General features: G+C 40.2%; 1 protein-coding gene across 1 annotated transcript in view; it reads left to right on the forward strand.

Annotated features, from left to right (window-relative positions):
• EXOC4 (exocyst complex component 4) overlaps window positions 1–14486 on the forward strand; it is an 816431-nt gene that overhangs the window by 642483 nt on the left and 159462 nt on the right. Inside the window, exon 12 of the mRNA XM_068972655.1 lies at window positions 580–716. Coding sequence (XP_068828756.1) covers window positions 580–716 — 137 coding nt within the window. The remainder of the gene's footprint in view (window positions 1–579; window positions 717–14486) is intronic.

Consider the following 14486-nt stretch of genomic DNA (forward strand, 5'->3'; position numbering starts at 1 on the left):
ACAGTGTCTAGCTCAGTACTCTGCACTTGTAAGAATCCGGAAGTGTTCATGATTATCATTATTATGTGAGTTTCAAGTGAGGGTAACATATGCTGTATATGTGAAAACATTCTACAAGCTGTAAGGCACAATACAAATGTTATTTGGTATCCTTAATAGATTGATGGTTTTGAAACTTTTAAAAACAACTCCTGGAAGGCTTTTTCTTCAGGCTGCCTGTCATGGATCCCTAATCTGAAAGTAGAACCCTGAGGATGATAAATCCAACTGCAACTGACTATGTATTTCCTTTCTTAAAAGCCACAGAGATATCTTGTGAATGCCAAGAATTTCGTGAAATCAATTTGAAATTCCCTGTCCTGTGTCCTTCCATAAAAAACACCTTCTCAGGTCTTGGGAGGATCAGCATTATGTAAGATGCTTATTTCTTTTTTCATGAGTAGTTTTAAATGTCATGTCCTTCTAGGAAAGTTCAGGTGTCTTAAGTGATAACATCCTTTAGCTGTCCTTCCTTGTCCTACACATTACCTGAGTCAAAACCCTCATCAGCTTCTGTGTCCTCTCTGTGTTCTTTTCCAGAGCACAATCATTGTGGAGAAGACAGTGCAAGACCTCATGAACCTGATGCACGACTTGAGTGCCTACTCAGATCAGTTCCTCAACATGGTGTGCGTGAAGCTGCAGGAGTACAAGGACACCTGCGCTACAGCCTACAGGTAAAGCGTCTGTGGAGCTAAGCAAAGTCAGTTTAGAACTTGACCATTGGGGCAGTGGGTGATACTGCCTTCATAGCCCAAATTTCCACCATTATAGAAAAGGACTGTCCTTCAGTTTGTCAAGAAGCCTGATGAGAACATATACTAAAGCAACAGTCTCCTAGACACAGACATGTGTATCAACAGAGAGTGGGAGGGACAAAGGGACAGAGCCACTTAGGACTGCCACTGAGTGGCTTAGATGAAGTGTCAGCCTTGATTTTTTATGAACATCTAGAATCACAAGGTGTGTCTTCCTCAAGGAAATTCCAGATCTTGATTAACCCCTCTTGTGATTCTAGAAGATCTTTAAAAAAAGCAATTTTGAACTCTTAGCAACCCTTAATAATCCATACGGTTTTCTTTTAGTTCGTACAAATATAGTCCTCCCGATATTTGATCTATAGCATTCCTACTGTCATGAAAGGATGGTTAATCTGTCTTTAGCATCAGTGGAGATGAAAGGTCATTGTTATAAACTTGAAACCTTTCGTTTTCCTCCTGATTTCTTTCTTCTGAATTCTCTTTGAGCTTGTGGGAAAGATCATAGCACTTCTTGTAGAAAGCTAATAATAGGAACAAATTATGGTCTGGTTGACAAGACCTGAAACAATGAGGGGAGAAAAGACTGTATTATAAAATGCTAAATTTTATGTGCTATATAATTAAGGATAGACAGCATAGCATAGCATCAGGTACTCCTTGTACGCTGCAGACTATAAAAGCAGAAGGAATCAAACAGTAAAGAGAGTGACAGGCTGGGGTCAAGAGAAATCTCACAGAAGGTCAGACCGATTCAGAACCTTAGAAAGATGGATGAGATTAAGGAGGTGGAAAGAAGAAATAGGAGCATTGCAGGGATAAAGAATTAGCAAAAGCGTAGTTATCTGATACTCACATGGATGGTTGAGGAGGGAGAGGTTTGAATGGAACAGAGTTCCTAAGAGAAGATAGTAGGAAATAACGTTGAATAGGAAAAGTAAGACCATATAACAAAGGGTCTTAAAAAAGAAGACTTGGAAATTTAGTTGTTGAATAGTAGATGATAAGGAGCCATTATAAGTAAGCCAGGAAGCAGTGTTTAGGGAAGATTAATCTGGCCAAGGGATGTAACACAGATTAATGCTTAACCTCCTTAACTCCAACAATAAATAATATTTATCCACAGTTACATGAACCAAAAAAAAAAAGTCATTTCACTGAAAGATGTTCTCCCAATAACATTTTTTTGTTGTTCAATAATTATTCATCAAGAATGTGAATACATTTAGGTTAAAATCATACATATTATCAACATATATGTTATACTCAATTGTGTAATTGTGATACATAAGTGATAGTTCTAATGGCACATCAAACAAAAATATGTTAACATTTAGTATCTTGATAAATAAAATTTTAATTTAAATTTTTAGATTTTAATTAGATGAATTTTTTTGCAGAAAACTACAAATAGATTAATAATGAAATAATTTTGAGCATTAAGGTATATTCCATTAGGATAAAACTTGGTGAGGAAATGAAATAGAAATAATACTTCAAAGAGAAAAATGAAAAATATTTAACCATTAATAATAATGAAGTCACTTAGTTGTGTCCAACTCTTTGTGATCCCATGGACTGTAGCTTGACAGGCTCTTCTGTTCATGGAATTCTCCAGGCCATAACACTGGAGTGGGTAGCTGTTCCCTTCTTCAGGGGATCTTCCCAACGAAGGAATCGAGCCAGGTCTTCTGCATTGCAGACAAATTCTTTACCAGCTGAACTACAAGCTTATTTTCATGTATTTTAAATGTATTGTGGTGGATATCAAATCCCTAAGGTACTGAGATTCTATTAGTTACACTTAAAATAGTGATTTAAAGTATCAATATTTCAGTTCAGTTCAGTTCAGTCGCTCAGTCGTGTCCGACTCTTTGCGACCCCATGAATTGCAGCACGCCAGGCCTCCCTGTCCATCACCAACTCCTGGAGTTCACTCAGACTCACGTCCATCTATCTAGTCAGTGATGCCATCCAGCCATCTCATCCTGTGTCATCCCCTTCTCCTCCTGCCCCCAATCCCTCCCAGCATCAGAGTCTTTTCCAATGAGTCAGCTCTTCACATGAGGTGGCCAAAGTACTGGAGCTTCAGCTTTAGCATCAGTCCTTCCAATGAACACCCAGGGCTGATCTCCTTTAGGATGGACTGGTTGGATCTCCTTGCAGTCCAAGGGACTCTCAAGAGTCTTCTCCAACACCACAGTTCAAAAGCATCAATTCTTCAGTGCTCAGCTTTCTTCACAGTCCAACTGTCACATCCATACATGACATGACCACTGGAAAAACCATAGCCTTGACTAGACAGAACTTTGTTGGCAAAGTAATGTCTCTGCTTTTCAATATGCTATCTAAGTTGGTCATAACCTTTCTTCCAAGGAGTAAGCATCTTTTAGTCTCATGGCTCCAGTCACCATCTGCAGTGATTTTGGAGCCCCCAAAAATAGTCTTTATAATGTGCCAAAAATTATGTATTTTATAGCCATTGAACTCATGCTTAAAAAAAGAAAAAAAAATACCCTAAATTTCAATTTTAAAATTTGGGAGAGAATACAGTTTTTCCAAATTCCTTTAAGAGATACAGATAAAAATTTTAAAAGCCATTGCCCTTGTTAGTTGCTCTTAGTTAGTTGTCTAAGAGTGGAATTTCTGGACCAAAGCTGTATTTTCAACTTTACAAAACCAAATTCCATAATGGTTGTACCAATGTCACATTAACCAAATGACAGTCAAAAAACATATTTTAAAAATCAATCTTTACATTTACTTTAAGTGGCATTGAATTTTAAGATTTTTTTTAAGCAAGGTATGTCTTCTCTTTCTTATATTTCATTAAGGGCAACCCACAATTTCTAACAAATAGTAATGCCAATGAGTATTAATTATAATGGAGATTGTATAGCTTACTAAATCCTCAGAGCACAGTGATCACTGTTGAACATTCTTGTTTTGAAATGATACTCAGACTGAGTATAGTTCTTTTTCCTGGAGTGTTCCCAAATCAGTTTCATGCTTACACGTGAACATCCCTTCAGATACATAAAGACTGACTGTCATGGTCCATTTAGTAGTTTTGGTTTTTTCACTCCAGACTGAACATCCTTGGTTTCTGATACATCCTGGGTCCACAAACCATCCTCCTCTTCTTTCTTCATTGCCATTAGCCTGGCAGTGTCTATCTTAAAAAAGGAGCACTCCGCTCTGAGCCCAGATGTGCTCCAGATGTGCTCTCATACTTCAGCAAAACCACTGCCTTCTTTTTGTAGGACCCAGTGCCGAAACACACCCTTCATTGCATGTGAATGTGCAGGACTAAAGTAGTCAGTTGCAGATTATATCTTTACTGAGCTTACATTTTTGGTAAAGCATAGAAAGGAAACTAGGAGACAAAGAAAGCAGGCATGTATACCCACAGCATCAATTTATGATGGAAAATACGGTAAGATAGGCAATGACGACATGCTCTAGGGAAGAAGAAATTGCAGAGGAAAAGAAAGACACAGACTTGGACTTGTGAAGAATGCGTAGGATTTTAAAAATATTTGTTTATTTGGCTGCATCTTTAGTTGCAGCATGCAAACTCTTAGTTGTGGCATGCAGGATGTAGTTCTCTGACCAGGAATCAAACCTGGGACCCCTGCGTTGGGTGCGTTGGGTATGCAGAGTCTTAGCTACTAGACCACCAGGGAAGTCCCTAAAACAAGGAGGATTTAGACAGGATTTAAGCTGAAGGGGCTGAAGGAATGAAGGAACGAGAACAATGTCAAGAAGGTAGGGAAGAGCAGGAAAAGGATGAACAAATGATGAATATTTGGGTTTTGGAAAAGATGGCCAAGCCAAAATAGAGGCTGGTGAATACCAGGTTCAAGGAACTTGACCTTTTAAAGTTAGGTAGTGGGAACCACTGAAGATGAATAAGCAGAGAGTGCCAGGGCAGACCTGTGCTTTAGGGAGATGTTTCTGAGCTTGAGTAAGATGATGGATTGGAAAGGCAAGAGTGTGGAGGTGTAGTGCAGAGAGGCAGAGCGCCTGAATTAGAGGAGACGTGGGGGAAATGGAGGGGAAGGGGCAGACCAAGAGACACGAGGGGGTGAATTTGTAGGACATGGTCACTGTCTGGCTGTAGAGGGTAGGAAAGTGTAAGAAGAAATACTAGCTGAAATTGGCCTTATCTTTTCTAAGCTGTATTGGAAGGAAATTTTTTTTTAACTTAAATTCAAGATTTCACAAGTAGCCATTGGACTTAATGTTATTTTTAGCTCATCATTTCAGTCTATTGAGATATTTTTGAATCCAAATTCTGTCATCAAAATAATCATAGCTATTCCTCTAAATTCCATGTCATTCTTGATTTTATAAGCAATCTTTTGGTTTCTTTGCCTATGTCATTTAAAAAATATTTGACGGGACAGGGCTAAATTAAGAACTTTGCGCTGTATATCTCTCAAGACTTCTGTTGAGATTGACGTCCATATACTAGTCAGTGCTTCAGGGGTTCATATGTTTTTCTCACTATAAACCCTGGACTGTAGCTCAAGAGCAGTCTCTGGGGCCTGAATTTCAATACCAGTTTTGTCACCTGTTAGTTTTGACCCTGAACCGAGTTACTCAGCCTCTCTGTGCCTTACTTTTCTCATCTACAGAAAGAGAAAATAATAGTTCTTCTCTCATAGGATTGTTTTGAAAATGTCAACTTTATAGAGCTGTCTTAGTGAAATAGTAAGCCCCCTCCCAAATGATTAGCTCTTCATATTATTCTGATAATGACAGTGATGATGATGACAAAGATTACCTTTACTACCATCCATGATCAATGCCCCTATATTTCATCATGCATCCTGTAAGAGACTTAGATTTCTTACTAGTGTCCTTCTGGTTCTGATCCTTATATTGCAGCTAACCCTTCTTTCTGTATCTCCATGATGGGCATTAGAAGACAGCAGTAGACAATACCTGGTTCTTTGTTCTGGAATCCTCTCAGCCCTTCACTTTTAGGATTCATCACCTCCTGCTTTGCCAGACTTTTTGTTAAGAACGCTCCATCTTAGAAACAAAGTCTCTCGACTTTGAGCCAAATTTTACCATTTCTTCATGCAAGTCAGTGACGTACCCAGTTAGGAAAGGAACGAAGTCATGTTACTTGTTTAATTGTGAGATCTTCCTGTCTCCTAGGGAGTACCACCTCCTAATTGTTCACAAACCATCATTAATAATCTATTCTAGAATTTTTGTCTATAGTTCCAAACTTACCCAATTTCTGTAATTTACCTTCCTTTATGAACATCAGGGCATTTGTTCTCAGGAATTTTTTTATCTGCCAGGATACATCTAAGATTATCAGCAGTGGTTCTATGAGTCTATGCTTTGAATTATTTCTGTGCCCCAAGGTTCTTGCCTAAATTTATTAAACCTATCAAAATATTATTTAATTTCAGTTACTTTTGACACAGTTAATTACTTGATCCTTAAAACAGTTCATTTGCTTGATCTCTAGAATTTCATTCATTTAATGAATGATCATTGAGTACTTATCCCAGGATTTGTAGATACAGCAGTGAACCAAACAGAAAATATACTGCTTTCTTAGGGTTTATACTCTGTTGGAGATGGTAGAGAGGAGATATACAATAAATAGAATACATAAATCCATAAAGAATTTTAGAAGATAGTAAGCCCTGCGGGGGTAAATGGAGTAGAGTCAATAGCCCCTGGGATATAGGAGAAGAAGGTTACAGTTTTCAGTAGGGTGCCCCAGTAGGCCCTGTCATGTTGAAGTTTGATAAAAGACTGGAAGGAGTTTGGGGAGTTAGAGAAGATTATCTGAAAAGAATGCCCTGGCAAAGGACAGAGGCCCTCAAGCATGACTACACATGACACTTTTCAGAACCAACATGGAGGCCAGCGTGTCTGGGGTAAACTGAGCAGGAAGGAACTAGAAAGATATCCGAAAGGGAACAGAGGGCCAGGCCGCGTAGGGCCTTGTAGGCCACTGCAGGGCTGTTGACTTCTATTCTGATTAAAACAGGAGCCATTGCAAGAGCTGTGCCTACAAGCAGATATGGTCTAATTTTTATTTTAAAATGTAAATACTGAGAGTAGTCTGTAGGGGTTACACAGATGGAAGCATGGAGGCTGATGAGGGCCTGTTGTGGTCATCCAGGTGAGGATTGCAGCTCATACTAGTTAGCAGCAGCACAGGGGGTGAGAACTGCTTGAATTCTGAATACATGGTTGATCTTTGAACAGCCCAAGTTTCTACTGCATGGGTCTGCTACTAATATGCACATTTTTTTTCAATAAATACAGTACCTGGATTTTCATTCTGCACATCTTTAAGTGTGGGGGAAAGTTTGTGTTTGATTCCAGCATGTGGAATCAAAAAACAGGGTTTGGGTCCTGATTCTGTCCAGACTGTTTCAGTTTCCTGCCCCTGGGTGAGTCACTAATCAATCTTTGGTTTTTGAGACAGAAATAGTATATGAATTTTTAACTGTGCCTGAAGTCAGTGCCCCAACCCCTGCATTGCTCAAAGATCGACTGTATTTGTAAGGGCCAGCCAACAGAACTCCCTCCCAGACTGGATAAAGTGTGAGAGAAAGAAAGCTTTCAAAAATGACTCAGGATTTTTCATTTAAATGGTGAAAAGTCAGAGTTGCCACTATTGAGATGGAGAACATGTCAGGTTTGGGGGCAGTAGATAAGATTTCAATTTGGAGTGTGTATTAGGCAATCACATGGAGATATGGGATGGGCAATTGGATATATGTATCAAAAGGAAAGAAGTCTGCCCTGGAGATAGGTATTCTCAGCCACCAACATATAAATAGGGTATATAAATGGTATTTAAAACTATGGACTACATGAAATCTTTAGGGGATTGAGTATTACTATGACAGAGAAAAGGACTGTGGAATTTAAGCAGTTTGTAAGATGAGGAGAAACCAGCAAAGGAGACTGAGAAAGCGACCATCAGTGAAGTGGGAGGAAGATGAAGACAGTATGGGGTCCAGGAAACCAAGCAAAGGGGTGGAGGGATCCTTGGGCCCAGTGCTGCTCTGGGATCGTGTTAGAACTCATCTTTGAGTGATAAATGGAACACGGGGCTATTCCTGATTGTCACAAGAGTTGTTTCTATGGACTTGTAGATGGGAAACCTGGATTGATATGGACTTAGAAAAGAATCTGGGAGTAGAGAACTTGTAAATATAGGCAGAACTTTTACAGTGAGTTTTGCTGTGAAAGGAAACAGAGAAATGTAGTGATAGCTGGGGAATTGAGACCACATGAAGGGTTTTTTAATTGTTTTAGCTGTTATTTTAAATAGAAATAAGTGCATGTTTATATTTTAAGAAAATTATTTAGGACAAAAGGAAAATTATCAATGCAGGAGAGAAAGAATGAACATTGCTAAAATTGTGTTTGGGGGTTGGATTCAGTGCAACAAATATAGTAACTGGCTTTAGGCAGGCTCACAGATAGTTTTGTTCACCATGCTCTATCCTCGCAGGAATGATTTCTGTCATTTATAGTTCACCGTTTCATCCAAACAATGCACCAATCTATTCTACTACTGGGTTGGCCAAAAAGTTCATTCGGATGTTTCCATGCCATCCTGTGGAAAAATCCGAATCCACTTTTTGGCCAATGCAATGCTTTTCTCTTGGAAAATACCCATCACTTTTGGTTCTTGGTATCTTGTGGTCAACAGGTATCGTGATTCCTTCTCCCGAGGGACTATATCATTTTGGTGTCCTTCCTGGCCAAATTCTCTGGAATGATGTCGACTTACTGGTGCCCACGATCACATCGTTCCTTCTTCAGAGTCTTCTCTGTCATGGTCTACCACAGTTGCTGAATTTCTCTCAGGGTTCGGAAAAGTACTTCTGTGAAGCTTTGCCAGGGATTAAATAGAAAATCATTTACGTGGTTGTTACACAACAGCGCGCTCACACACACAACACAGAACCCTATGGTGCCTGTTACCTGTCACTTAATCAGGCTTTCCAGGCTCGGAAGAAAGTGTTTCCTTATTGTGTGAGTCTGAAGATGTAAAGTGTCCTTACTTCCTCTCTTCCCACGTGTTGCCCTCCCCCAGACTGGCACCTGCTGAGGAGTAATTAGGGCAGTCCTAATTTGGACAGCCAAATCCTGATTACAGTGAGAGGAAAAACAGGAAATGTTCTAGTTTTGCTGCCAGCAAATGGCTGACTTAAATAGAAAGCCATATACAATTCAAATGATCCAAAGTGATATAACATTGGGGAAGGAGGAAGGGAGCGGGGAAATATCGCAATCGGATTCTTTCTCAGCAGATATCTTTTACAGAAAGAATCTGATCCATAAGCTCACAATGCCCTCTGCTGAGAGCTGGAGTGTTTTCCAGGTTTGCCCTGAGAACCCAAGTGTACCACTGGGAGTTTGGAGATCTAAGGAAGGGTCAAAAACATCTCACCTTTCTCTAAGCCCTTCACTCTGGAGAGAAAGCCTGTTATGTATACTGATGTCATGTTATATGCTTTGGATAAAAAGGTTTCCTAAAAGGGAGATGAGGACTAGAAGTCTACTTCTTACTTAGTCACAACTCTTGAGTCTTAAAAGAGAACTCAGCTGTGAATTCTTGGGTCCTCTGCATTAGTGAGGGGCTTCCCAGGTGGCTCAGTGGTAAAGAATCCACCCACCAATACAGGAGTCACTGGAGACAGGGTTTCAATCCCTGGGTGGGGAAGATCCCCTGGAGGAGGAAATGGCAACCCACTCCAGTATTCTTGCTGGGAAGTCCCGTGGACAGAGGAGCTTGCCGGACTGTAGCCCATGGGATCGCAGAGAGTCAGACACGACTGAGCGACTGAGCATGCATTTATACTGCATTAGTGACAGGCGGCCAGTCTGTTGGTCTGCTACTTGCAAGCTGAGTGTTTCTCTCCCTTTATCATCTTCTTTGTCCTAAGGTACAAGCAGCTGCTCATGTGCCCCCAAATAGTCACTTGAAGATGGAAAATCATTTTTGTAAAGTTTGTCTGTTCCAATTGCGCATCAGCTCATTAATCAAATTTCTAGGCCTTCCTGCATTGTGTTGGGCCTGGTAGAAAATACAAATAAAACATCTTCTAATCTTGAAGAATCAGTTGATACAGGACACAGGCATGTTTTTATTAGGAGAAGGTGGAACCAACCCCAGAGCCCACCTTTCGCCACTTCTCCATGGAGGCCTGAGAACTCATACCGAGGCATGAGTGACATGGAGGTGCACTTACCATCAGCAATGGCAGAAGCCAGCTCTGGCGCAAGCCTGGACACCTTGTGGGGCTTCAAGATGTTTATCTCATGAAGGAGCAAGTTCCTAACAGACTGAAGAGGATGAGCAAGCAGTAGGGAAGCATGGATGGACGTGATGCATGGGGAAGGGGTTGAGAAATGAAAATGACTGGGGGTGGTCAGTATAGTTAAGAATGAGCAGAAAAGGTTTTTCTTCTTTTAAACCTCCCATGTTAAGTACAGGAATACCATCATGGGTATTCGGGAAGAGGATGACCTATCCTCTCTAATCAAAGTAGTGTCTTCAGAAGCTCTCAATGGCTACATTGTGCCAAGTAGCAGAAACTAGACACTATGGTTTGTGAAACCCTGTGGATTTGCTGTGCAAAAAGATGCCAGGGTCCTACAGGAATGAGAGTTTAATTGAGCTGGTCTCACTGTCTCTGCCAGCTAACTGACTCTGAACCTCAGAAGAGCCAAGGGCTGTGCCAGGGAACCCTAGTCAGCTAGCCTGTCTTCTCGTTTGCCTCTTAAACCTATGCTATGTCCCCTATTCTTGGCTCATCTACCACTGATACATTCATTTTCATTAAATAGTGAAGAGATTATAAAGACATTTATAAAAATATGTACAGTATCTGATTCACAGAGCACAGTCAGCAAATGAGAGCTTTTATTATGTGCTCCTATAACTTATTAGGCATAACAGTTTCAATATTTATCCAGCTGTATTATAATTTAAGACTTTTATCATGTGTTATTTGATGTATTTTTGGTTTACATGTCTTTCTCTCTCAAACACTGTGGACTCACAACTTATTTGAGGAGATTTTAAAACACACCACCTGGATTTCTCACATAAGGCTCACAGAATCCTGGACCTGGGCAAGAGTAGTTTAAAAATGTCCCCAAAGTGATTCTTGTATGTGTTACTGATCTGAATTCTGGAGTTCTAGAAGCAAGTTACTGTGTCTTTTTTCCACATAATTGTCCCAACATTTAGCATGATATCTGCATACAGACCTTTCCCTCATGTTTATTGATCAAGTGAATAACTTTACTTTTCTGTTGGCATGTTAAATCACTTCAGTCATGTCCAACTCTTTGCGACCCCGTGAACTGAAGCCCACCAGGTTGCTCTGTCCGTGGGATTCTCCAAGCAGGAATACTGGAGTGGGTTGCCATTCCCTTCTCCAGGGGATTTTCCCCACCCAGGGATAAAACATGCATCTCTTATGTCTCCTGCGTTGGCAGGTGGGTTCTTTACCACTAGTGCCACCTGGGAAGCCCGATATTCTTGTGCCCATCAACTGCCTTCCTGTCAAGTACAGATACTGCCCTTCTAACCAGATGTCCTAGGAGTTCCCTAGCAAGCAGCCAGTCTTCATTTCTCCCACCTAACTCACAATGAAGGAGGAGTCAGTTGCAGTCACTTTGAAGCAAAGTAATAAGGACCCAGAATAGAATGGAAATACACACTTGCGAAGGTACATGGTCATTGTTCAAGGACTCCATAGTTATCTACTCATTTTATCAGTCACAGCAGTTCTCAAGATTAGATTTTCCCAACCTTACAAATGAAGAAACAGAGGTTCAGAAAGGTTCATAGCATGGCTAAGGTCCCAAAGTAAGCAAGTGGTTGTACGTGCATGAGAAGCTAAGACTGGCTCTACAGCCCAAAGAAGAGGAAATGGGAAACTCAAATAATGTTTCAGATCTGAGAGACAGGTTCATTTAGGGTGGAAACTGGGAGTAACCTGGTCTGAGATCTTTTTATAAAGACCTTTATATTTATTTTTAAATTGGCTTATCATTAAAAAAACATCTGAGCCCTGACAGTTGAGGCAGATTTTGTATTCTTGGTCCACTGTGTTAAAATTATTTTTCTTGGTTTTTAAAATATCAAACAGTCATGACCCTTCATGTGAGAGCTTATCTATTTAAAGGTTGTTATTAAATTATCCCCTAAATAATTTCAGTAAGCTCTGAAACTTCAAGTCTTTTCCCCTGGGTCCTCTTAAGATTGTTTCCTTCCCATCACCCACCTCTAGAGTTATCAGATGTTTCGTGAGTTACAATTCCAAGGCGGAGATACACACCATCATAAAGCTCTCTGAGCAGCATTCCGTGTGATATGAGAGACAACCTGATGTTTCTCTGCTCTTTTCCTATTAATTCTGCTCCATCTTTTCTGAAGAGAATCTTCAGTTCTGCATCTGCTTTTGTGTTTGCTTGATTTAACTCAGCGGCGTAGTACCAGCTCTGCATTCTGCGTTCATTGTCATGATCGCCGAGTTGCTGGAGGTCGCTCTGCAGTTTGCCCTGCTATAGCTCCAGTCATTCATGGTCGAAAATCGACCATAGTGGCTTCATTCGGGCCAGCCTTGACGGGGTTCATTTCTCTAGCTTGGCTCCTAGTGTTTTTTAAAGTGTCTGAAAGATTCAGTCTGGGAAAGCAAACATCCTGCCCAGGCTGTCACCAAACAGTTGAATCCAATTAGCCCCACCTGCCCCTGCTTGTTTACCTAATGAAAGACTCAGCACCCCAGCTGTGTCCGGGGACCAGGCACACGTGTACTTCCCAACTGTTCCAGCGAGGAAGCAGTGCACGTCGGAGCCAGTCGACACCAGCAGATGTTTTCTGAATGAAATTCACTCAGCTGTGTCTAGAGGGTGGACTCTTCCCATGGCAGCCCCCTCGCCTGTTCCAAGAGGTATACCTCTTTTCCTCTTCCTCCTGGGAACAGGTACAAATAGCTACACAGATGGCTCTGTCTGTGGCCCATTGAGCCGTGAATTAATCAGTAGATTATAGTTCTGGTAGTGGTGATTAACCCTACCCCTCTTGTGGAGTAATTGTTGTAAATTTAGTTCTCCTCTTTGGAGGCTGTTTGGATATGTCCTAGAATTGTGTCACCCGCATAGTACCATTATCACAGAATTATAAAGTAATGCAGTTGGTCAAGATGGGAACTTTGCCATTTGAATGAAAAATTTCCCTTAGGGTAATCGTATGTTGCTAATCAATGCTAATATTTCAAAGTAGGATATTTGGAATTGCTTTTGGGATTGATGTTCATTACAATATGAATTAATAATTTATGGTTGAGGGCATTATATAGGTGGCTAGCATGCTTGTTAATTTGGATTACTGTTTTTTAATAGGATATATGAATATTAGTGAAGACAGTAATATAATACTGTACTATTGAATTAAACCAGGCTTTAAAAAATACATAAGTAATAGTATGAGTACTTTTAACATAGTATCCCACTAAGCGATACTTTTTCATTCCAACCAGTGCTAAAATGAAAAAGTCTAGATCTTGAAAATGTACAGTACTATCTCATGCCTTTTCCCTGAACCCGGGAACAGATGGGGGCCATCATGGATGGGCTCAAAGATTTACATGCTGAAAAACTGTGCTGGGTTTGGGCTTCTAAGTCTGTAGAACAGAATTTTGATTTGTAATGTGGGCATGAGAGGAATTGAACCACTCAACCATAGCTCTTAATAAATATGGACACTGACATTTAACTTTTTTAAAAAGTTTATTTTTTAATTGAAGGATAATTGCTTTACAGAATTTTGTTGTTTTCTGTCAAACATCAACATGAATCAGCCATAGGTGTGCATATATCCCTTCCCTCCCATCTCCCTTCCCATCCCACCCCTCTAGGTTGATACAGAGCCGCTATTTGAGTTCCCTGAATCATACAGCAAATTCCCTTTGGCTGTCTATTTCACATATGGTAATGCAAGTTTCCATGTGACTCTCTCCATACATCTCACCCTTTCCTCCCCTCTCCCTGCATTCATAAGTCTGTTCTCTATGTCTGTTTCTCCATTGCTGCCTGCAAATAAATTAATCGGTACCATCTTTCTAGATTCCATAGAAATTATATAAAGATTAAATAAATCTGAAATTTAACCTTTATGTAATTTCCATATGTCACAAAATCATTGTCTTTAGATTTTAAAAAAGCATTGAAAATATCAGCACTATTCACAGCTTTTATAACACATAGGAAATTAGCAGGTGAAGCAGATCTGACATGCAGATCATATAATTTGACCAACCCATTGTATAGGACAAAGTCCTAGCTATGAGGTTATAAATTGTAAGTAGAAAAGAAGGGGTTTTGTTCATTTGCTTTCCAAAGAGGAAAATACTGTAGGCTGACACAGTTAACAAGGTCCTCCCAGAGAAAGTGAGGCTTTGAGGCAACTTCCCAGTAATAGGCCATGTAGGAGTAAGTGGAGTGGAAAGGGAAGGCTTGACAGTAATTACTCTTTGGCTCGTTTGTCTTGTGAGTCAGGACTTTTTAATGCTGGACTTTTTATTTTTTCTTTCGAGAGGGGGATACACTCCTATTCATTATTCTAATTTTTGTTGAATTCACAGAGGTATAGTGAGAGCATAGCAGAATGATCTA

This window comes from Capricornis sumatraensis, chromosome 5 (genome assembly GCF_032405125.1).
Source record: "Capricornis sumatraensis isolate serow.1 chromosome 5, serow.2, whole genome shotgun sequence".
Lineage (NCBI taxonomy): Eukaryota > Metazoa > Chordata > Mammalia > Artiodactyla > Bovidae > Capricornis > Capricornis sumatraensis.